The sequence below is a fragment of the Heterodontus francisci genome, chromosome 9, assembly GCF_036365525.1.
Source record: "Heterodontus francisci isolate sHetFra1 chromosome 9, sHetFra1.hap1, whole genome shotgun sequence".
NCBI lineage: Eukaryota > Metazoa > Chordata > Chondrichthyes > Heterodontiformes > Heterodontidae > Heterodontus > Heterodontus francisci.
In genome coordinates this window covers 97,584,886-97,610,260 of record NC_090379.1, presented here as the reverse complement: position 1 = coordinate 97,610,260, position 25,375 = coordinate 97,584,886, and the positions used below count along the sequence as shown (strand labels likewise).

Genomic DNA, 25,375 nt, shown 5'->3' with positions numbered 1-25,375 from the left:
AAGGCAGATTGAGAGGCAAAAGAGTTTATGAAGGGAATTCCAGAGCTTACGGCCCAGATAGCTATGGCACCAATTGTAGAGATGAGATGTACAAGAGGCTAAAGTTGGAGGAATGGAGAGTTCTTAGAGGGTTACAGGGCTCGAGAGGTTACAGGGAGTGATGAGGCTATGAAGGGATTTGAAAACACAAGGATAAGAATTTTAAATTCGATGCATTAATGGATTGGGAGCCAATGTATGTTACCGATGACGAGGGTGATGGGTGAGCAAGACTTGGTGCAGGTTAGGATGTAGACAGCAGAGCTTTGGACCAGCTGAGGTTTATGGAATGGAGGTTAGGAGGCCAATCAGGTGAACATTGGCATAGTTGACTTGGGAGGCAACAGAGGCACGGATGAGCGTTTCAGCAACTAACAGGCTGAGACAGGGGCAGAGATGGGTGATGCAATGGGAAGGGGAAGTAGGTAGTCTTTGTGATAAAGCTGAGATTGGAAACTCAGCTCGGGGTCAAAAAGGACACCAAGGTTGTGAATAGGCTGCTTCAACCTGAGACAATGGCCGGAATTTTATGCCCCCCCCCCCAAACAGCGGGAGGCGGCGGGGGAGGGGGGCCTAAAATGGAGCGGGAGGCTCAGGGGGCCCTTCCTGACCCGCTCCCGCCACCACTTAACGCAGGGCAGCGGCGGCGTAAAACGGCCCACCTGCCCAAAGCCAATCAAGGCCCTTAAGTAGCCACTTAAGGGCCTCCGCCCGCTGCCACGGGGATTTTACCCGTGGCCGGTCGGGTGGCCCAGACCCGAGAGAAGCGGCCTGACAAAAGCAGGCGGCTCTCTGACGGCCTGGGGGGGGGCCTCATGATCAGGCACCCTGCGCCTGATGGAGGCTCGGCCTGCCCCCACCCTGCTGCCCCAGCCACCCTCAGCACCCAACACACCCCATCGTCCCCCCAATCGACTACCCTTGCCTCACTGGAGCCTGACCGATCACCTCCGGCGAGGGACCAAAAACTTACGTAACAGCAGGTAGTAGTAAAGAACAGGAGGAGGATAAGCACACCTATGTGCTTTAAGCCCCAAGGAGAGAGTACTGCTCATCAAGGAAAGGGATATCACTGAGGTTATGACCACTGGTAAGGCTGAGGGTTATCAGCATACCTAATCCTCTTCTTATTCAACTACTCCCTCATCCTGCAAGCTCTTCTGACTGAAAGGCTGCAGAGGGTGGAAGCACACACTTCTTACTTTCTCCTCTCCACTCACCACAATCCAACCCTTGTCCCTTTTTCATTTCAGGTACCCGAGAACTGAAACCTGCCCAGTCAGTGGAGGAAGAAGAAAGTGAACAGACACCGTGATTTGATCTCACAGTCACAGCCACCAGCTCACATACTGACACTGCACATATTTTAGAGGCTAGGATAGAGGATAGAGGAGGGATCTGCATGTGGTGAGACATCCAGCAGAGGTTCACAGAGCCATGGTATGGGAGGTGGGGGGGTGTAGAGTAGCACAGGTCCCAGCTCGCCAGAGGGCAAGGTCACACACTAAGTCTGCTGCAGAGGACTTTGATAGGCCATGCTACTGAAGATGGGTGTTGTACACTACCAAATGCTAGGTACATTGGAAAACCTGCCAGAAAGCCTGTACTCAATGCCAAGGAGCATGGAGAATTCCAGCGCCAACTGGCCACAGGGCTTTGTGGAGAGCTCGCAGCTGACTATTTACAGCAGGGAATGGTGGTCACCTCCATCGGTTCACCTGTGCAATGCACCATGATGCAGTGTCTGATGGCCAATGTCATGGCTTTCATTGCAGCACAAGCAGCTGTGCGCTGCAGTGGAAGCTCAGACGACTGCCATCATCGCTCTGGATACTACTGATCAAAGTGGCTTTCAGGGTGTCACAGCAGTCCAATGTGTTCTCTAACAGATCAGTACGATTGCTGAGGTGCTGCCCAAGAGAGTGGCAGTGGCTACACAGAACACAAACCCGCTGTCTCTCTCAGGATAACAGCATTCATGCTCCCATGACTGTCACTCTGCCAGTGCCCTTGTTGTTACCCGTCAGCCAGGCTGCTTCTGCCCATGCTGAGCTTGTGCAGTCCATTTAGGTCCAGAGCTGCTCAAACATGTCCAAGGCCATCTGCAGTCTCCTCCATTGAAAGTCAGCAGCCTCTGCTGCAGCGACTGGGTAGGAGCAGTAAGGCAGGGAAAGGCTCACAGAAGACAGGCACTAAGGGAATGCACAAGGGTGATTAGTTTATTTTTGTCTGTATTATGTCATGATCAAATTTATAGATTTGGATTGGAATGTGCCTTTTACGTGATTTTTAATTTTCATGTCATCAGAAAGATGATATGATGGTCAGTGATGGAGGCAAGGTAAGGAACATGGGACTATTGGTGAATAGAGAGATGTGGTCGAGGTTACTGGTATCACTTATTAATTATTTCATCATGTACAGCCCAGGCAGAAAAGGGGCATCTATGTCTACCCTCCCTCCCTCTTCCTCCACTTAGTGTTGGCCTTACTCCTCCTCTTCCTCCTGCTCCTGAGCTGCTCATCTGTTAGGTGGTGAAAAAGGCTGTTCTCTCATGATGGCAAGATTGTGCAGCATGCCAACTTACCACAAATCTTGATACTCGCTCAGCTGAGCAAAGTAATGTGTATGCAGTCAATGGCATCCTGCACCAAGGGAAATCTGCAATCAGTGTAAACCCTCATGCTTGTTCCACCTGCTCGCCTCTGGCAAGCGGGAATGAGGTGAAGCTGTCTCTCTTTGCATTCAACGCCTCAGTGGCTTTGCTTACGCAGCGGTCTACTGCAAACACAGAGATGTTGCTAGTATCTCTAGCTGCAGCCTGGAAGGAGCCCAGTGCCATTCACCTCGACAGCCACAGACAATGCGGTCCTAGTCCTGCCATGAGGTTGCAGTTGTGGCTGTAGCAATGGCAGATTTCCATCACAACCTCTTGAATGAAGTGAAGATGTCTCAAGCATTGGTGCTTGCTAAAGTTCCATATCTGGAAGCAACTAGTTTCAGCACATACTTTTAAATCAGCAAAAAAAGTATTTCACCAGCTGCCAGACTACTGACCCTGTAGACTACTGAAACTGCAGGAAAGCTCCAAAAAGAATGTCCAATTGCACCAGCAGCCAGAAGAGATAATCCAGCAACTAACTTGCAAGTAGTTCATGATCCCTTTAAGTGGTGGTGGTGGTGGGATGTTCATCATGCCACTTTATATCCTGTTCAACTCTATGAGGTTACAACTGGAGTTTGGTGTTTGAAATTGACAGCACTGGCATCAAATCTGCATTGCGCACTGACGCCATAATCAGCCCGCCTGCATGCTGCCGGCGGTAGATGGGTGAGAGAGGGTGAAAACTCCAACATGGTGCCTGGAGCACTTCCCATCAGAAGAAATTGTGCGCATCTCGGACACCATTTTGCAACATTAGGTGGTTGCATAGTTCCAAAAACACAGAACCCAATGACTCTCCTGTTATGTTAAACTGAGTGCAGGTTATCACGCGAGTCAAACACAGAGAGATGAGAAGCAGAAAAATAGTACTTAGCAGATACCAAGCTTGGGTTTTGTGTAGATTGTAGAAAAAGATTAAGAGAGGCAAGAAATTCCACAGTTGTCAAGTTCATGGAAAAAAAATGGGTTAAGAGTAGATGTTGAGATGAATTGAGATTTCAACAATGAGGAATCAGAATAGAGAAAGAGCATATAGAACATATTTGGAATTCAGGAGGAATAAAGAAAAGCAATGACTATAGGAATATTGTTAACAAAAGACAAGAAAGTTTGCAATAGAGAGGGATTGCCTGCTGCAAGCTGTAAATGAGAGAAGATTCACCTAATTGACAATGAGTATTTTCTAGCACCTTGTTCAGAATCCTTCCCAGAAATAGTTTTCAAGTTTGACAGAATTGGACTTTATAAAGAATTAACAGTTGTTAAAATTAAAAGTTGGCTTTGGAATGAAAGAAGAAAAGGGAGCTTCTTGGAGGCAAGTGTACCAATAGATGATATGTAGGAGTTTCACTGGTGTTGCAAGGACAAGGCTGTTAGGAGATGGTAATGCTCATTTTGGCTTGAGGGAGACATGAAGAAATAGATTGCTGTGCTCTAAAGAGTTAAAACGTATACTGCCAGGTGAGTGTATTAAATTAACACACATACACATAGGTGATTTTATATATTGAAAATAAATCAGCTTCTTGGTAACTTGGAACTTCCACTATTCTAATTCACATTATGTAATGGTTTTTGGCATTATCTATGTGTGGAACCTTACACCAAAGTACAATCAATCACATAAAATGAAACAAAATTGTTTTACTGCATTTCTCAGTTTAACCTTAGACCAGTATCTGAAATCTACGAAATGTCAGGTGCAGCACATATAGGCTATCCTTGCTAGATGATCAATAGAGAAACAAGACAGACCGCTTAGAAAAAAAAGCTATTAAAATACTCTCGCGAACAACTGAAAACCCATAATTTATTGCCGACATTTCAAGAACACAATTAGTGTCTTAATGACTATAAATCTAAAATTCAAAGCTGTTTATATCTTGTTACTTTCTGGTATTTAAATAGACTGTCACTTTGTATAGCAGCAGTAATTACATCACAACCATTAATCCTTTTGTGAACCATAAATCAATACTATCTAGCCTGGCCAATGCCAGTCACAACACTCACCAACTGGGTGAGGTTTGGAAATAGCAGCAGAATATATTACTAACAAACTAGTATTCTCAAGGGAAAAAAAGACTTCAAAAGCTTCTTAATTGAAGCTTTCAAAAATCCAAAGCTAGTTGAGACAAATTGGTTTCTATGACAAAGGGTTCCATTACCAGGGAACGCAAGGTGAGAATAAGGAGCAAGAAGGGAAGCCAAGCAGACTCTCTCATTCAAAGACCTATAAAGAACCACTTGGATGACCTACTGGATAATTTAAAGAGTTTTAAGGGACAATTAGTCAGGTTTCGAGAGAAAGTGACTGAAGGAAGTGAACAACATTGCTTTGATTTATGAAAAAAATAAACAGGCTTGTTGAGTCTAATTGGCTTGGATAAAGTTCTCATCTCTTATTTTGATTGTAAAGATCTCATTAAATGATGTTGGGCAGCCTCAAGCCATTACCCAGCAGAGTTTCAATACAAAACAGCCTAGATTGGGGTTGAAGCACATTGCTGGAGCATAGCAGCATCAGCTTTAAGCATTCAGTCATGCTCGCTCTAAAATGAGAATGTCAATATTTACATTGGCTAGCTATTGTGGAAAAATGTACCATTCCCTAGCACTGATACTCCGCAACCCAAGTACAAAGATCCACCAAAAACGTCGAAATATTTTTTAAAAAAGGACTTCAACAGCAGCAAAATTAGAGAGTCAAATCTATCACAACTCGATAAATTTACTCCTGCGCCTAAGCCTGTTGGAAAGTGTTGCCGGATTTGGCTACTGACTTCTGAACATCCAAAGTACCAAATGCAATAAATTAGAATATTGTACTTCACCCTGAACTGGAGGTCAGCCAGTGGCTAGATCCACAGCATGTCATTATCAGGCTGTGTGCGATGCTTCACAACTTATACTTAAATAATACTTCATATGGGAAAGAATGAAGACACAAATATTCCTAGTACACTCTTTTTAAAAGCAAGGTACATATTGATCCAATCAGGTTTAAGGCCCGATTCAAACGAGTTAAGCTGTGCAGTTTCAGAAAATAGATTTCACAATGAAAGAAATACTGAACTCATTGCTTTAAAAGTAATGAAACAGTGGCTTACCTCCAGTCTTTTGACTATCTCTTTAATCTCCTCGATGTTATTAAAAGTCCTGACAAGAATGCACTCTCCCCGCTCATAGAAAATTTTAATGCTTGTGAGATTTGAGGTCCATCCTATAACATCCCTACAGGAGCAATTAAACACCACCTGCTTAGAGCTCTCTTCAATGAGCACCACAAACTCATTGGAGATACCCAGTAAACAGTCGATTTCAGCAGCACAGCTGTAGTCCTCTGCGCGGACACTCCACACGATTGTTCCCAAACTATACATCTCCGCATTGGAGTAAGGTTTCGACTTCTCTTTCTTTTTTGTTGCCAAAGAAATAAAAGGAAACTTTCCAGAAGGATCGATTGGCGTGTTGGTCACACTGTTCTCTGCCAGATCTTTCAAGTACTCCTGCCGTGTCCTTGTTGCCATGGCACGGAACTTTTCTGACTTATGAGCCGCATTTTCTGCGTTGATCACTTTAGCAAGTAAAAAGTCCCGGAAGACAGATGACTTGGGGAAGGTGACTTCTTTCGGAATTGGTGGGCCAAATGCAGGCACATCTTTTGACCTTGCTACAGCGACACTGCAAAAAAAAATCCAAGTTAATTTTATACAACAAGACTGAGGAACTGTTTACTAACCTTGGCACAACCAACATTTTTACTGTGAATGCTGATACTCTATCACCCTACTTTCAGAGAAATGCATTTGGGGTATGTAATTCCCCAAAGAGACTTGTGAAGCATTAGTCACCCATCTTCACACCAAACTGTACTACTCGATAGAAGAAAATATCACTTTCACTAAATTGTTCTGTACACAAGAAAATAAGATTATAACTGTCATTAAAAATTGTACATTTAATAGGTCCTGGTAATCTGGGATCAAGCTAGAATGCCACAAAGCATAGGACATGCATTCTTCCCACATACAAGAAACTCCTAATCTCAGCGATAGCTGCAGTCAGGGCTAGACTCTGACATGTCCGCAGACAGGCAATGGTAGGGAGAAGCAGATAGCCTGGGAAAAAACTATGGGCTGAACTTTGACCCTCAAAAAGAGATGGGTTGGGTCGGATGCTAAAATTTAAATAAATCTTATATCCAACCAAAATGTGCATCCAACCAGTCCATTTTTGTGTTTAATGGAAGCAGGACAAGGAGCAGGCAGCCAACTCACTCCCAGGAGGTGGGTTGGCAGTTTAAATATTCTAATGAGGCAGGCAGCATCTTATTTAACTTGCTTTGCAGGTATAACCTTGCCCAGCCAGGCTGCGGGAAACGTGGCAGCTTTGGGAAGAAGGCAAGTGCTCCCGCCTGGCCCCACCAAGCGCTCTCCCCATCTTCTATCCACCATCCCCCCACCACCCCAACCGCCTCCCCACTGGGGTCGGGGATCAGACTATCAAGTCTGAACTCCCTATCTCTGTAACGCACCATGCAGAAGCCTGCAGCCAATAATAATAGGGCCAACGTAATATTCCTTCCACAGTGCAAAGCCTTACTTGTTTATAGAATTCTCAGTGTTACTCACCTGTAACAGACATTTTCAGTGCAAGGGTTGTGCACTCTCACTATGACAAACACATGTTGAAAATGAGAGCGAATATTCTTTGGAGTGAAGGGCATGGCTCCAGGCTCTTGCAATACTATGGTCACAATGTCATTCCCAATGTGTCGTTTCCTAAGAAGCTGAAACCAAAAGGGACAAAAAAAAAACCCACAGGCTGCCTTTAAATCAAGGTGAAATGTTTTGTAAATTCTCATGAATTAATTATTCTCTCTGGGAAAATAGAATTAAAAATATCAATAAATATTTGAGGTGCCAAGTTTGAGATCTTCACTGAATTTGATTGGAAAATGAATGAAAATGCAACATGCAGAACAGAAGTGTCAAGTCAAACACAAAACCATCCACAAATTGGCAATTCTAACTCCCAAGAGGCACTGAGTTTATTGATATGAAAGAGAAAAATTCACATTGGTGAACTGGGGAATGCTCTTCTAAGGGAAAGCATAGTGGTTCACATTTAATTTGATTTATGATTGCCAAACACAAGTAGTAGCTACAAAACATTAATTCCACAGAAACTCCCCAAACAGTACCGATTACAAAATAATCAAGGACCTGTGCTACCCCTCATGTCTCAGTGGGTAACTGCAGTGCCTGGCATCAATTGGAGATAAACTGACTATATAAAAGGCATATCGAATTAGAATGTTTCAATTGCACAATTTCAGAAACCACTCTACGTTACAGTACATGAGTAATTTAAGACTTGACACGTGCTAAGTGTAGCATGCTTACAACGTGTTATATGCCAAAAAGCCAGTTGATGAAGGATGATACTGGAGCCAGTCTTTACTCAGGCTTATATTTATTTACAGAGTGAATCATTACCAGCTTACACCTCCTAACTCAACTCCCACACAGTTTCAGTAAGTGTCTTTTTATATGGGCTCAAGTCAGACCCCAATTAATGCCCTCCACCTGCATATAATTAAACAAGTGATATACAATTAACACGATGCACAGCTGACTTTGGACTTAAGCTCTCTAGCACAGGCGGTTTTCCTTACCTTGTGTCTGTTGTAAACTAGTTGATAGAGATTGATTATAATTAGTCAACAACTCCATTATTGTTGTAGCATGTGACCACCAGGATGGTAGAAGGCAAACTGGATGGATCTTGGTCTATTTTCAATTAACAATTCATATGGTCCAATGTTGTAATTTTCTGGTCAAAAGTTTTTTTTTAAAGCAACAACTGTAAAGTCCACCGGCTTTAACTGATATTTGCCAGCTGGGTGCCAACTTGGCTACAACACGTTCGATCTAACTTTGTTCAATCTTCTCTAACTATAAACTTGTGGGAGGCAAAAATGTTGGTGCATGATGAAAATAGTGAGAATAAAGGACAGACGCAAATTGATGGCAAAATGGGTAAATATACATCTGGAACCTGAGCTAGAATGCAGCCCAAACAGAATGTGACAGATCATAGTTGGTCTAACCCACTTCTTTGGAAAGTAGCATTTACAGCTCAAAGCTACCTAAAATTGTCAAAGAAGCAATAAGATGGCAGGTGTAGGAAATGGAGAAAGAATATCACACTGGTGAAGAAAGGGACTCTGTTGAGGCTGATGTTACGGCACATGGAGTAGAGCATTCTTCATGCTGCATAATCATCTATGGCACAGAACTTTTAAATTATTTGTTCTCAGCATGTGAAGACCACCACAATTATTTCCCATCACAAGAAACCCTAAGGAAGTTAGGGTGGGTCTTCTCCTAGAGCCTCCAAGAGCTTGAGACAGTGCTCCTACAATATTATTAGGTAGAGAATGCAAAGAGTTTGACTGAGCAATGATGACAGACCAGTGAAAAATGTCCCAGTCAAGATGGTGTGCAACCTGGAGGAAAATTTGGAGATGACAGTGTTCCCATGACATTGCTGCTCTCAACCTTCTCTGAGCTAGAGATCATGGGGATGTGACATAGAGGCCTGCTTCCCGACCCAAACCCGACGACGTGTGTAGAGTTCGGGTTCGGGTTTGACCCATCTGCAGTGTCCGGCTTTAGGGCTCAGGTTGGGTCAGGCCGAGCCGGACACACACGGCAAGTGCTCTGCTGGTAAGTACTGAAATTTTTTTTTAAAATTACCTGAACTGGGAATCCGGGACAAAACGGAGTCTGCGCAGTGAGCGAGTGATGTCACTATGACGTCATTGCGCATGCGCTGCAGCTTCGTGGAGGTTCCCAGTCGGAAGGTAAGTAAACGGATGGTCAGGTCAGGCTCGGGTCGAGTCGGGGCAGGTTCGGGCAAAGTCGGAGGAACTCGGGCCGGGTCGGGCTCGAGTTCTTTTTTCCCGATCTGAGCAGGCCTCTAATATGACGGGCTAGCAAAGTAAACTTGGTCAATTGCTTTATTGCATCTTATATAATCCACAGTGCACTGACAGTGGAGGCAGTGTGTACTGAGTTCAATGGCAGAGGGGCAGATCAAATTGAGTACTTTGCGTTCTGATGAAAGGTCACAGATCTGAAACATTACTCTGTTTCTGTCTGCACAGATGCTGCCAGACCCGAGCGCTTCCAGAATTTTCTATTTTCATTTCAGATTTTCAGCATCCACAGTATTTTGCTTTTGTGTTGTCTTGGATGGTGTTGAGTTTCTTGAAACATTATTGCAGCTGTATCCATCCAGTTGAGTGGTGAATATGCCAGCACACTCTTGACATGAACCTTGTAGATGGTGGAAAGGGTTTGAAGGGTCAGGTGGTCTATTTGTCAAGCGTATACAGCCTCTGCTCGGCTCTTCTAGCCACAAACATTGATATGGTTATTCCAATTAACCTCGGGTGTGAAACATGGAAATATTTTTTATTACATGGTACTTAAATCAACAGTCCTCCCTCAAAAACAGAAAACTACAAAAAAAAAAATGAAGGGGCTTCAGTCAATAGCCCACAGCGCACATGCACTAACCAAGCTAGTACTTAGAACAGAAAGATTCCAAATTTGATCCTTAATCCATGATGAATCACCTGTCCCAACCCAGATAAGAAGTTGACTATAATTGATCATGGCATCACTCGATGGGAAAAGGTGCGGCAGAAATTAGCTTTGGTTTTTGTTCCTGATGATTACCCTACATTAAAGTGCACAAATGCACGTGTCAGAAGAGGACTGGAGCAGGCGTAGATGTGATGCCCACTGTGGTAGAATATCTTGGCCAACACACACACACACGAAAAATGGTCAAAGGCTGCCAACAGCTGAAGACCTGCATTCAGTCTTCAGGAGAATGTTAAAAATAATGGCAGTTGTGGATTTTTACTGTTAACCAGAAGTCATAAAATTAGTTTAGCATCAAGATTACTTCACAGGTGACACAAACTGAGTTAAGCTGTCCCAGCTACTAATATGCTGCAAGTCACTTTTAGACGAATAAAGGCTTGGTAGGGAAAGGCAAGTTTTCTCTTACTGTTGGACCTTGGCCTACCTGCTGCTTGTTGTTTGGTGTGTAAGGAAGCAGGGTGGAGACATGAAACATGATCTCATAATCTTTGTAGGTCGTGTAGAGGGAATGAGTGCCGGTTGAGTCAGCTGAAAACACAGCAATGCAGGATTAGCATCATTTATCAACATTTTGCTACATGCACAATAACTGAACAGCAGTTGTCTTCTTCTGCAGGAAGATTACTCTGTATTAACCACCTGCTAGTATTGTTTTCATGATCAGCAGGAACAAATCAGATCCAAGGACCATATTCAACAACAAACACAAAAGGCAACCGTGAGAATCCCTCAACAAAAACTGAGCAATTAAGCACACAGATTGAAATAAGTTTCAACTTTTAAATAGTCATAGTTAAGAGTTGAAGTTTGAAGAGTAGCCATACGGGAGTCTGAAAGAGCCTAGATCTAGAGAGCTGATTAGATTGATTAAGTACCATGTAATTTTTTGATTAATAGATAATGAAGTTGGTCAGAAGTCAGCAATATCAGCTATCAGATATACAGTTCCAAATTCAGTTTGTATTTTACCTTCACCTTAACTGTAATTCAGCAGTATCTTAGGTCTATCAATGCCTGCATGCAGTGGGAGCCTCATATAAGAAAGCATGATCTACTACCATCATGCCAAATGACTGCAGTCTCCTGGACATATTGTCTGTGCTCATAACTCATGGTATTTCTTTTGCCTTCCCTTGTTGGAGACAGGGCTAATGAATGATGAAAGGCTTATGTGGAAACTACAGACACAAAACTGAAAAGCTCACACCTAGGATCTGTCTGTGATGATTTCAGAGTATTAAGCCTCCATGCAATACTACAAATTGAATTGAGGGGTTGTGAAAATGTCCTTCTTAGAAACATTTTCTAATCCTACAGCAAGTGATGCAGGATATTTTCTGGGAGAGAAGGTTTCATCCCTGATTAATAATGCTGCCCAACTATAAAGTTGCACTCTTGTTCATCCAACCTTTTATTCATGATTGTGAGAAAAACATACTAACATACAAATTAGGTGCAAGAGTAGGCCACTTGGCCCCTCGAGCCTGCTCCGCCATTCAATAAGATCATGGCTGATCTGAATGTAACCTTGACTCCACATTTCCACCTACCCTCGATAACCTTACACCCCCTTGCTTATCAAGAATCTATCTACCTCTGCCTTAAAAATATTCAAAGGCTTTGCTTCTACTGCCTTTTGAGGAACAGATTTCCAAAGACTCACGAACCTCAGAGAAAAGATTTCTCATCTCTGTCTCAAATGGGTGATCCTTTATTTTTAAACTAGTAACCCCCTAGTTCTCTATTCTCCCACAAGGGGAAACATCCTTTCCACATCTATCCTGTCGGAGACCCATAAGGATCTTATATTTCAAATCTTAAGCTTTCTGGATGCCGTGATCCTGATTAGTGTACTGTTTATGATCTGTTGTCATTTGAATCATGTGTTACCTCACAAGCAATCATTGACTTTCTTCTTAAATTGAAGTTTCTCTCAGTACCAGTACTCAGTTACCCAATACTGCATCGGGTACAGAGACATGGCATGGTTAGACTAAATTTGGCTATCAAATTGAGATATTAATCAATGGCACAAGCTACTTTTAACATAAGAAATAGGAGCAGGAGCAGGCCATTCGGCCCCTCAAGCCTGCCCTGCCATTCAACAAAATCATGGCTGATCCAACCCAGACCTCAACTCCTCTTTCATGCCAGCTCCTCATAGCCCTCAACTCCCCTATATTTCAAATATCTACCTACCTCTTCTTTAAATACTTGCAGTAATCTAGCCTCCACAACTTTGTGGTAGAGAATTCCAGACATTCACTACCCTCAGAGAGGAAATTCCTTCGCATCTCAGTATTAAATGAGTGTCCCCTTATTCTGTAACTATGTCCCCTAGTTCGAGATTCCTCCACTACTGCAAACATCCTCTCAGCATCTACCCTGTCAAGCCCCCTCAGAATCTTGTACGTTTCAAAGACCTTTTATCGACACTCAGATTTGAGAAAGTACTTCAGAAGAAAATCTATATCTACTGAAAATGAATTTTCTATTTATTGAACTGATTTTACTGTGTAGATGTATATTCTATGTTTCTTTGAGCTAGCAATCGATAAATGGATACACTTTGACTGATTACAGTAAGATGGCGCGACACTTTATAACCTTAATAACCTGGACCCTTACTGAAAAGCAGGGATCAAAATTATTAGAACACAAGCATATATTTCAAGTTATTGCAAGTTTCACTACCTGCAGCTTGTTAAATATCAGGTTACAAAGCTACATATAGCCCTGAAATTTAACAAGATTTCACGTACTATGAGTAGATTTCTTGGTCACCACCAAATGTAGAACTGCAGAATATAGATCAGGAAGATGAAATTCATAGCTGGTACTAAGTCAGCTGATCTCAACTACAGCAGCTCCTTCAGCATCACTCTACAAGGGTATAAGAGGGGGAAATCAGCAAGGGCAATCACACCTATTTTTGTTAGGCAAGGGAATTGAGGGTTACGGAACCAAGTTGGGCAGACAGAGTTAAGATACAGATCATCCATGATCTAGCTAAATAGTGGAACAGATTCAAGGGGTTGAATGGCCTACTTCCGTTTCTATGTTCCTATGAATACTATCCGGAATCCCACACTGATGAGAATAGAATTAGAATTAGCTGATGCCCCCCCCATGGTGAAAAGCCAGGGTTAGGTTTTCCAATGGCAACACCAATAGCAACCGATTCATTTTAATGGGCTAGTCAGCATTACAATCAGAAAACATGAACCCCACAATCTTGGCTCACACATTGTAGAATGACCATTTAGGCAGTGGAAGCCACCAGGTTCAGTACTTCACAATTAAATAGTTTTGTTGCTCACAGGTGCAAGAGTAAGGGACATTTCAGAAAGACTGGAAGCAATTCTGGAGTTGCAGGGTGGGGGGGGTGGGGGGGGTGGTTGGTGACAGCAACAGGCAGTCAGAGTGATTCACGTGCAAGCCCACAATACCAGAAAAGAAAGGCCTAAAGTTCTGCAAACGGAGTTTAGAAGATTAGGAAGCAAATTTAGTAGCAGGATCTCAAGGTTGGGAATCTGGATTCCTACTTGCCAAAGGGCGGCACAGTGGTTAGCACTGCAGCCTCACAGTTCCAGCGACCCGGGTTTTGTTCTGGGTACTGCCTGTGCAGAGTTTGCAAGTTCTCCCTGTGACCGCGTGGGTTTCCTCCCACATGCCAAAGATTTGCGGGTTGATAGGTAAATTGGCCCTAGTGTAGGTAGTAGGAGAATTGAGGGAAGGTGGGGATGTGAGAGGAAAAAATGGGATTAATGTAGGATTAGTATAAATGGGTGGTTGATGATCCGCACGGACTTGGTGGGCCGACGGGCCTGTTTTGGTGCTGGATCACTCTATGAGGGGGAATCATTTTAGTTACCCACTCATTGATTGGGCCAGGGAGGGAGAGAGGGAGGAGAATGGAATTCCTAACATGTGTGCAGAACTCCTTTGAAAGTAAGAGTTGAAGTGCAAAGATGAATTGTTACATAAGAATGTAGATCTTTTTTTTGAAAAAGCAAATTGCAAAAGTTGTTGAATATGTAACAAAAATTACTTCAAGTCTGAAAATATTGTGGATCAGAGGTTAGAAACAAAATTAAATTGAACAAGAACTCATGGTTTAACAAAAATAAAACAGAAGAAATTAGGAAAGAGGTGAAGAAAAGTTTAAGGAATGCAAAGGGTGAATATGAAGGGTGAATCTCAAAAATATGTGTGTAGAATATTTTACTGTATATCAGTACAAATTGAATCATTAAATGTGAGATGGGACTAGGATTGCCAAACCTCCAGGATTGTCACTCTGCTTCTCTTTCCACAGATGCTGCCAGACCTGCTGAGTGAATCCAGCATTTCTTGTTTTTGTTTCAGATTTCCAGCATCCGCAGTATTTTGCTTTTATTGCACATATTTCACATATATGTGTTCCTCTGACAACATCCATGGCAAGTGCTCATGAAGACCATTCACTAGTTACTACCAAATAGCACACAGATGGTTAATTTCTAGACTATAAAAAGCTTTTTTTTTGTTTTTAAACCCACGTAGTCCAACGACATTCATTAGGATTACATATGGGGAACAGCTGGTGGGGCAAGACACAGAGCTGATGGTGCCCATGGTGTCATGAGCACTGCTTTGAACAAAAGGAAAAAAAAGTGAGCGAATTGGGAAAGGGGCAGAGAAGGCAGTATTTTGTAACCATCACAGGCTGTCTAATCACATTCTCACGAAACTCTGTACATCTCTGAAGCCCTTACTTTTGGTGTCGAGCTGGGCTCGATACTTGTCGAAGCCCTTGAGACGGACTTTGTCTCCCAGCAACTGGAGAAACTCTTCAAATGCAGGGCCAGCCACTTCATTGTTGTACATCTCTTCCTCTGTGCTCTGTCCAGCCTTACAATACATTACCCCTACTTTGTGCTGGAAGCTAAGCTGTTCGAATAGAAAGACAAATGGGTTACACTTCCATCTGAAATAACAAAGCACATAGATTGCATAGTGAAACGTATAGAGAAACCGAGTATTTACCACAATGACCCCTTCTTCTCACGTGCTTATCAAAATAAAAGAATATCTCAGTCGATTGGCAAACTCACTCTGCAGCTGTAACATCTGTATTGTATGATGATCTTTTCTTTCAAAACAATGAATTACTGGCAGCAGATTCCTGTAGGCCAGCGTACTTGAAGCCCTGCATAGAGTTGGGTTTCCCAACTCGGTGCACCGCCTACAAATGTTCTTCGCAGAGATTTTCATTTTTAATTTGTTCTTGGGATCTGGGAATTTGCTGGCACGGCCTGCACTTGTTGTTCATCCCTTGTTGGGCTGAGAAGGTAGTGATGCAAGTCAGTGGCTTGCTAGTCGACTTTTGAGGGCAGTTAATTGTCAAATATATTAGTTTCGGACTGGAGTCGCAGAGGTCAGATCAGGTAAGGACAACCGGTTTCTTTCCCTATAGGACATTAGTGCAGCAGTCGAGTTTTTCCAAGAATCTAATTGCTTCATGGCTACTCTTTTTTTAAAAAAACAGAATTCATATTTTCAACTTGCAGAATGGGCCTTGAATTCATGTTACAAGTTGAAAGCACTAATGCAGGCAGACCAGAGACTTAATATGTTGGAGACCCTGGCGGAATTTTGTGTTGGCAGTGGGGGTCTCGACCTCGGGAGAAACCAAGGTTGGCTCTTGTATGGAAGGCCCGCCAAATTTAGTGCACACCAGAGACTTAACTGAACAGCAGCGAGCCTTCCGTACGATTTAGGACCCTGCTGCCAGTAGTCCCGGCCTCGCAGAGCCAAGGATAGGGGTTGGAACCAGGCTCAAGGTAGATCACAGCAAGCGGGAGATTGCGGAGGAGGGAGGTTGACAGCAAGGGCAGGGGGGTAGCCCTCAGCGTCCCCCAACCACCACCCCCCCTTCCCGATGTTGGGTCCCTTGTTCAGGCACTAAGTGCCTTTGATCGAGGGACACCCCTACCCTCACAGCCGGGAAGCAGCCCACACAGTTTTTCGTGCCGTGCTTCCAGTGTAGCAGGAAGAGGCACTTAATCAGGGATCAATTACCCAGTTAAGGGCCTCAATTGATGGCGGGAAGGAAGGCCATTAACAGGCCTTTCCGCTCCCAACTAAATTTCGGCAGAGGTGGGATGATAGTGGCGTGGTACCCCCAGCCCCACCACCATCCTATCTAATTTTATGCTCTCCCTGCTCCAAACCTGCCACGGGGAAGAACATAAAATTCCACCCCCTTTCATATGTAAAGCTTTGTTTTACTAAATGGTTTACCTCTTTAGTAGTAACAGTTGGGTCATAACCATACCTTATCATGCAACCAATGTAAATAATACATAAACATGGAGCAGTTAACAACATCTAATAATGCTCCATCACCTTCAAGTAATGTCTACCCTACACTCTGTGCATAATAGCGACTTCCATCCTTGCTTGGAGGAGGGCAAGAGACAGTAACACAATTTTCATCGGCAGGACTTTTCTGCTGTTATCACTTTATGGTGGAACCTTTCACCATAGTGAGATTCTGCATTAATGAACAAACATGACTGCCTTGACTTGATTCTTCTTATCCTATATAAATCTCAATATGACCAACAGAGTGTGAAATTTTGACCAATCGCAACATCTTTACAGGAGATTAAATGCACCAGCATGCTAGAATCGAACACATTCTTTTTTGATGCTTCTGCGTTTATTCAAACTTCCCCTTCTCTCTCCCACCAAAACAAAATCTAGTTCACCAAAAAAGACACAAAATAGTTTGAAAGCAAAAGGAAATCTATAATCGCTGAATTCAATCTGCATAAGTCAACAGAATATACACTTTATTAATAAAAACATTACACATTTTGACCATGGAGTCTTGCCATCAGTTGTTCTTTTGAAAATCTAACAATGAATTAGAAGTAGCATTAACATTCCCCCTGCCCCATTTATATTTGCTTAAACAGTGACAGATTTTCACATCATTTTGGAAGGAGGTAAGAAAAGAAAGCTGCTTTGAAGAATTCAGTGAAAGTTACGTTGTGAAACATGATCCCACTAAACATCTTTGAGCAGCTACCTCTAACTGGTCATTATAATAAGCACATACTTATCCAACTCATTTGAGCAAAAAGTCCCATCCATGTCTTCGATTAAAAAAAAATCTACAGAAAGCAGGATTAACTGGAGAATACTCACCCCTTGTTCATCCAATTTCATAAGCTGCTCTGTGACTTTGGGGGTGTTCAGACCCAGTCTGAGACAATGAACACTGAGCTCTGGTACGGCAAATTCAAGTACTTCTTTCAGAGGTATACCTCTGGCTGTGCCATGCTTAGCTGTTGAGGGAACTGCATCTTCCAATACAGAACCTCTTAAAGTAGTCAGCTAGAAAATAACATTAAAGAAGATTTAAACTTGCTGCGCCTGCCAATGGCTTAGCATATTTACCTCGTTAGCAGCTGAGTTACACTGACCAAGGTTCCAACTGCAATTCTCAGTCTGTGTTGAGTTTGATGATCTCGGCCACTGCTATGCTTGAGCACTATGGTGAGTCTCAGACACTTACTTTAGGGATAAGAAAAATCAATCAGCGTTCCCACTTCTGATCATTACCAAATGTCCCTTGTTATAAATTTTCATGCATGGACATCACACTAGAATCATGCCCCCAAGGTTGGATAAGCTGCCAACACACTGTCAAGGCTCATTCAGAAGTACTAGCCACCTGAGTGGTGGACTGAAGGGTGTCTGATCCCTGTGGAAGGAACCACACGCCAAGTGGAACCCAATGATTTCAGGGCGGTGGGATAAAATTAGCAAAGAAAATATTAAATAAGAGATTTAGTATTTTCACAGCAAATTATGCAAGGTTTTAAAAGCTATGTTTCTGTGGCGAAGTCAGTTTAGGAGCTTCTGAATTAGTGCAAGACTCTGGTTCTAAGGGTCAGGGTAATCTCAGAATTTGGCTGGTTGGCAAACAAAACAGCTGGTAAACTTGGTCAAATTCAATTCCCAGGTTTGTAAATTAAGGCAAGGAATGCCTATTAATGGGTTTGAATCTAAACTGCAAATTCAATGGAATGTTTCACTATACGGGGGCATTCACACACACAACCTTTGATGTGGCTGCTAAGTATTTTGCAATGATGGCCAAAGATGTTGTGTTCGTAGGGATAATGGTAATCCAATTTGATCTTAAGACCCGACTGTCTAACCCCTGTGTCTGAGGTTTTCAGACCCTGGCTACTGGTCTCAGATCGCAAAGAGAAAGGTTTTGCACCGCCAATTGACTGCTCCTCCTGGCAATACATTAGAAATAAATTTTAAAAAGTTAAAAAATAACTAAATTTATTTAGTTTAGTGAAGCACGAGTCATGATGTCATGACATCACCTTTAAATGAAGGCAACTTCAGGTTTTGGAGGCGCACTCCAGTAGTGCTCAATTGAGGATTCTAATCAATTCAACTAGACAAAAGCAATAAACGGTGTCCAAGACAATATCTGCAGATTGAGCAGACACGGACTGTGGAGGGCACATGACCGTCGGGCCATGAAATTACCAGAATCAGAATTCTTGACACCTAAACTGGTGCTCTATTGTTTGCTCCACTGCATTTGAGCCCATTCTTACAAATAACTAATGGACCAGCTGTTGAAAAACAACCATTGTTCCCTGATAGGTTGCATCAATTCCTACCAAAGCAATTGTGTGGTTTAAGAAGAATTTGCTTTGTATTCCCTAAAAAAAAACTAAAAAACAAAATTCACTCGGAAGATTTTGCCGAGACTGTAATAACAGGCCACATCAATTTTCTAACATGTACCATAGCCTTGAAATGTGTTTCACTTCATGGAATATATAGACTATTTCATCACTAGGCCCCTTGGTCTCCCCTGACCGTGCTCTGCTCATAGTCAATAGTGCTGAGAAACAATACTCCCAGTTTTCCATCTAAAACCACACTGAACCAGGCTCCAAGACAAACAAGTGCAGCTTGGAGGCAACTTTCCTCTGATTCTCCCTGCTGCTATTGGGAAAACCTAACATCCACCTGACACGTCAATGATTTTTTCCCTACAATCATCAAGTCCTCGGAACAGAACCTATGACTCATCACTGCAGCAACTGTCGTTGGTATCTGAACATGCTGCACCATTGCATTGCTTCAGGTTCTTTCTTTAAACCTCCAGCATGAAACTAATATCCCACACGTACACTCAGTCTTGTCAGGTTTTAAACATATACAATGCCTTTTAAGTCTTGTTGCCTAGTATTTAGTCTACAATCAAATTAATCCAACCAAAGCACATCTTTATTAAATCCCAACTTGTTCTTGACTTAGGATGAATAGCCAAAGCTGGTTAAAGTGTAGTCACAAGAGAGTTAGACATTTAAATTATTCAGTCATAGAGTTTTACAGCACAGAAACAGGCCCTTCGGCCCAACGCGCCTGCGCCGACCATCAAGCACCCGTCCAAACTAATACCATTTTCCCGCACTTGGCCCGTAGCCTTGTCTGCTATGGCATTTCAAGTGCTCATCTAAATACTTCTTAAATGTTGAGAGTGTTCCTGCCTCTACCACTCCTTCATGCAGTGTGTTCCAAATTCCAATCAACCTTTGGGTGAAAAAACTTTTCCTCAATTCCCCTCCAAACCTCCTGCCCCTTAATCTATGCCCCCTGGTCATTGACCCCTCCGCTAAGGGAAAAAGTTTCTTCCTATCTATCCTATCAATGCCCCTCATAATTTTGTATACCTCAATCAGGTCCCCCCTCAGCCTTCTCTGCTCCAAGGAAAACAACCCCAGCCTATCCAGTCTCTCTTCATAACTGAAATGCTCTAGCCCAGGCAACATCCTGGTGAATCTCCTCTGCACCCTCTCCAGTGCAATCACTTCCTTCCTACATCCTTCGGTCAACTACAAATACCTAACTCAAAACTTTAAAAACACATTGTGTTATCCATAGACCAAGTCAACAACTAGAGGGGCAGAATCAACAAATATGCCTGTGTCTCTCCAGGACCACCTTCTAAAAGGAAGTGGACGGGCCCTGTATAAGTGTCAGTCTCCATATCACGCTGCTGTTCTATCTGCAAGACGCACTTTTTCATTTTCCTCAACTCCCTAATCTGAAAAATGTCATTTACAAGAATATTTTGCTTGATTTTTGTGATACACCAATCTATCAGTCACACTTCAACACACTACAAATCAGTGCTACTTTTCATGGGTGTGCAGTTAGGTGCTGAAGGATGTGCCTGACCCCCTATACCTGCAATAGCAGTCAAAAGCAGCTTTAAGACCTCAGTTGTGTGAATGATAATTGAAATGTCAACATATTTAATTGAAATATTTTAGAAGCAATGTCAACTTCAGACAATTCAGATTTCCACAATTTCCAATTAAAACATTACGAACTATCACACACTACACAAGCATTAACCGAGGAGGTATTCATTTTCCACTTTGTGATAAGTAACATCCCGAACAGCAAGAGGAAATACAAAAAAAAAATTATAAATAGGAAGTTATTTGTGTCAGTGCAATACATGATGCAATGTTTTATGTTATGTGTAATGTAATCTGCTGCCCAAACACTGCAACTTCACATAAAAAGTCCCAGAGTCAGTGAAAATTCTGGCTTCCAAGTGGAAAATAAATCACTTGCTGCAAAAAATACTTGCCTAATGATAAAACATCACTGCTTTAATTAATACAAATCAGCACTGGTTATAAATCACAGGTCATCTGTTCTGATGGTAATAGGTTGACACTGAAAAAGGTCATTCGGCAACCTAAAAGAACTAACTGAGAGGACTTGGACTTGCTTTCAACCTCATTTTACAAAATTTGAAAAGCCAACCTGTAATAATAATGAGATCTTGCATTATCGCAGCAGTAGGCCTTTTAAAATGGGCAGTGTCTTCATCTAAATTACTGCATACCCCTAAATGTTATAACAGGAGTTATCTGTACACTTACTGATGTGATTCAAGTTGTCTTTTGTTCTTGTGCTCTGTTTATAATTATTAGTCAGAATAAGCCTGAGAGTGTTTTATACAGAATCTGTTAACAACATCAAGGGTTTCAGATAGGTGCAGTCACTTGGAATTAGAGGCTGTTTGTCACATACTAAAATTACATCACTGTTAGGCTGACTTAATTGACAATACACACGGCTCAAACTCATCACCTAGGCCAAAACTGCAATGACATACTGAGGGAGTGCTGCATTGTTGAAGGCGCCAGCTTTTAGGTGAGACATTACACCAAGGCCCTATCTGCTTCTTTTGCTGCTTTATGTCAACATTAAATATCTTGTAGCACTATCTGAATAAAGAGCAAAGAGTTATCAGAGTATCCCAGCCAACAATTCTTCCTTCAATCAAAACCCCCAACAGATTCAGTGGTCACTGATGTTGTTATTTATGTAATCATGCTGGGAGAAAAATGGGTACCACTTAAGCCTACATGTCCTTAAGTCACTGCATGTCCAAGTAATTTATTGTGCATGATGTGAGGTCCTTAGAGATGTTTGAGACATACGAGGTGGTGCTATATAGATGGAAATCTTTCTTTTCTTAAAAAGTACAAAATTCAGGAATAAAAACACAATTAGTTAAGTATATAGACATATTCCTGTACCACTTGGAATTTGGTGGCAATCCCAATGAAAACTTTTAAAACCAACACAATTTTACTTGAGTCATATGCAAGTAGATTCATTACTCTCACCTCACTTGTTCGAAGGATGATTCGGTAGTTGTATTGAGGTCCATGCTCTTTACTGTCCTCCAGCCTTTCCCGTCTAATGCTCACCGCCACAGGACCCAGATTTTCATCCACCCCAAAATAATTTGAGTGTTCTGAGAAAATATCATTTAAAATTAACAAAAAAATCCACGAAGTAGTCAACTTCACCCATGACTTGCATAGAAGTTGGAATTAGTATTGTCAAATGTCCATCGGGGTACAATTAGAATTAGCATTGGAAGGAACTCCTGTTATTGATGCACAACACAATCACTAAACAGTACAAATACATAAACCATCTGGTCCAAGTTCAGTGATGAAAAGTTAAATTACCTAAATAACAGTGATATTGAGCTGATAAACAAGAATGGACAAATGATTTTATTTGATTAATCATTGGCACTGACTTATAACACAGGGTAGAGTGAAGAGGTAGATTGCTCCTTAAGCATGTGTGTTAAAAGAAGCCCATTAAAATTAGCATTTCTTTTCTGCTGCCCCTGTTCACACTCACACCCCTGCCCATAAGCTGAGATTCTAATTTCCAACAGTCTCATTCTTCTACATATTGCCCATGATCAAACTGCTCCTAAGTTTTTCACCAGTGCCATCCTGAAAGAAGCCACTTGGATATGCACAAACATGGACTGAGATGGATTGCCAATTCTCCTCCTCTTGAGGACAGATGGAGGAAAGGAGATGAAGACTCAGCAAACAACAACAAAGATGATGCATGGAGAAGAGTTTGTGACCAGGGTCTGCTCCACACTGTTCATGTTGTGTTTAAGACTGGGACATCAGCTGGAAACCCCTGGACCCATCACCCCATAGCACAGTACATCAATGCTCTAATGCGCATAAACCAAATAGCAACTTTGCAAAATCTACAGCAAAATATCAGACTTCCTTTACCATCACAGTATGTATACTGAAGGAGACGGGAGCAGTTAATCCTGCTGAAAGCAATGTGGAAAAGCTACTCATTAAACCCCACAGATGCACCTGATTGTACAGTGGATGAAGAATGTTTTTATTGGGCAGAAAAGCTGTTGCAAACTACCTTCAGTGGCTCGAAATGCTTTTTCTACCACAACAACTTGCATTTACAAGCACCTTTCAATATAGAAAAACATCCCAAGATGCTTCACAGAGGCATACGACCATAAAAAACGTCACCAAGACTTCAAGTGGAGTTAAGTTACCTGATCAAAAGTTTGGTCAAAGAGGTAGACTTTAAAAGAGGATCTTAAACAAGTACTTTTAAAACAGAGTAAGTTCCTAACCTCCTACTCAATCTTTGACATCTATCGCTCTTGTTTCTTCACTTTCCCACCATACAGCACATTAATATATACTTTTTTAATTTGTTCTTGGGATGTGGGCATCGCTGGCAAGGCCTGCATTTGTTGCCCAGCCCCAATTGCCCTTGAGAAGGTGGTGATGAGTTGCCTTCTTGAACCACTGTAGTCCATCTGCTGCGGGTAAAACCAATGTTAAGGAGGGAGTTCCAGGATGTTGATCCAGCAGCAGTGAAGGAACAGTGATATAGTTCCAAGTCAGGACGGTGTGTGGCTTGGAGAGGAACTTACAGATGGTGGTGTCCCTATGCATCTGCTGCCCTTATCATTCTAGGTGGTAGAGGTCTAGGGGTTGGAAGGTGCGGTCAAAGAAACCTTAGCGCGTTGTTGCAGTGCACCTTGTAGATACTACACACTGCTGCCATTGTGCACCAGTGGTGGAGGGAGTGAATGTTTAAGGTGGCGGATGGGGTGCAGATCGAGTGGGCTGCTTTGTCCTAGATTGGGTCAAGCTTAAGTGTTGTTGGAGCTGCACTTATACAGGCAAGTGCAGAGCACTCTATCAAATTTCTGACTTGCGCCTTGTAGATGGTGGACAAGCTTTGTGGAGTACGGAGGTGAGCTACTCGCTGCAGAATTCCCAGCCTCTGACCTGCTCTTGTAGCCACAGCATGTATATGGCTGGTCCAGTTAAGTTTCTGGTCAATTGGTAACCCCCAGAATGTTGATAGTGGGGGATTCAGTGATGGCAATGTCATTGAATTTCAAGGGGAGATGGTTAGATTCCCTCTTGTTTGAGATGGTCATTGCCTGGCACTTGTGTGACGCAAAGATTATTTGCCACCTATTAGCCCTAACCTGAATGTTGTCCAGGCCTTGCTGCATGTATGGACTGCTTCAGTTTCTGAGGAGTTGGGAATTGTACTGAACATTTTGCAATCATCAGCAAAGATCCCCACTTCTGACCTTATGTTGGATGAAAGGCCATCGATGAAGCAGCTGAAGATGGTTGGGCTTAGGACACTACCTTGAGGAACTCTTGCAGATATTTCCTGGGTCTGAGATGACTGACCTCCAACAACCACAACTATCGACCTACCTTTATCCTACATATGACTCTAACCAATGGAGAGTTTTCCTCCAGATTCCCATTGACTTCAATTTTGCTAGGACACCATGATGCCACACTTGGTCAAATGCTGCCTTGATGTCAAGAACAGTCACCCTCACCTCACCTCTGCAATTCAGTTCTTTAGTCCAATGTTTCGACCAAGGCTGCAATGAGGTCAGGAGCTGAGTGGCTCTGGCGGAACCCAAACAGATCAGTGATGCTGAGTAAGTGCCACTTGAAAGTACTGTCGATGATACCTTCCATCACTTTGCTGATGATTGGGAGTGGAATGATGTGGCGGTAATTGGCCAGGTTGGATTTGTCCTGCATTTTGTGAACAGGACATACCAAGGCAGATGTCCACATTGTTGGGTAGATGCCAGTGTTGCAATGTACTGGAACAGCTTGGCTAAGAGCGCGGCTAGTTCTGGAGCGCAAGTCTTCAGTACTATAGCTGGGATGTTATCAGGGTCGATGTTTGTGCAGCCTCCTCCTCTGGTTAGTTGTTTCATTGTCCACCACCATTCATGACTTGATGTGTCAGGACTGCAGAGCTTTGACCTGATTTATTGCTTGTGGGATCGCTTAGCTCTGTCTATATTATGCTGCTTCTGTTGTTTAGGGCCACTCGCTCCCAACTGTATACCACTGTGCTACCACCTCTCATGGGTGTATCCTGTCAGTGCGACAAGACATATCCAGAAATGGTGACGGAGGAGTCTGGAACATTGACAATAAAGGTATGATTCGTTGAGGATGACTATATCAGGCTGTTGCTTGACTAGTCTGTGGAACAGCTTCCCAATTTTAGCAATGTCCCT

General features: G+C 42.6%; 1 protein-coding gene across 17 annotated transcripts in view; it reads right to left on the bottom strand.

Annotated features, from left to right (window-relative positions):
• sipa1l1 (signal-induced proliferation-associated 1 like 1) overlaps window positions 1-25,375 on the bottom strand; it is a 371,020-nt gene that overhangs the window by 87,783 nt on the left and 257,862 nt on the right. For all 17 annotated transcript variants that reach the window (XM_068039580.1, XM_068039575.1, XM_068039579.1 and 14 more), the window contains 6 exons: window positions 22,128-22,258; window positions 17,584-17,772; window positions 15,144-15,318; window positions 10,811-10,914; window positions 7,339-7,496; window positions 5,815-6,388 (listed from right to left, as the gene is read on the bottom strand). In XM_068039580.1, the coding sequence (XP_067895681.1) occupies window positions 5,815-6,388; window positions 7,339-7,496; window positions 10,811-10,914; window positions 15,144-15,318; window positions 17,584-17,772; window positions 22,128-22,258 (1,331 nt within the window). The remainder of the gene's footprint in view (window positions 1-5,814; window positions 6,389-7,338; window positions 7,497-10,810; window positions 10,915-15,143; window positions 15,319-17,583; window positions 17,773-22,127; window positions 22,259-25,375) is intronic.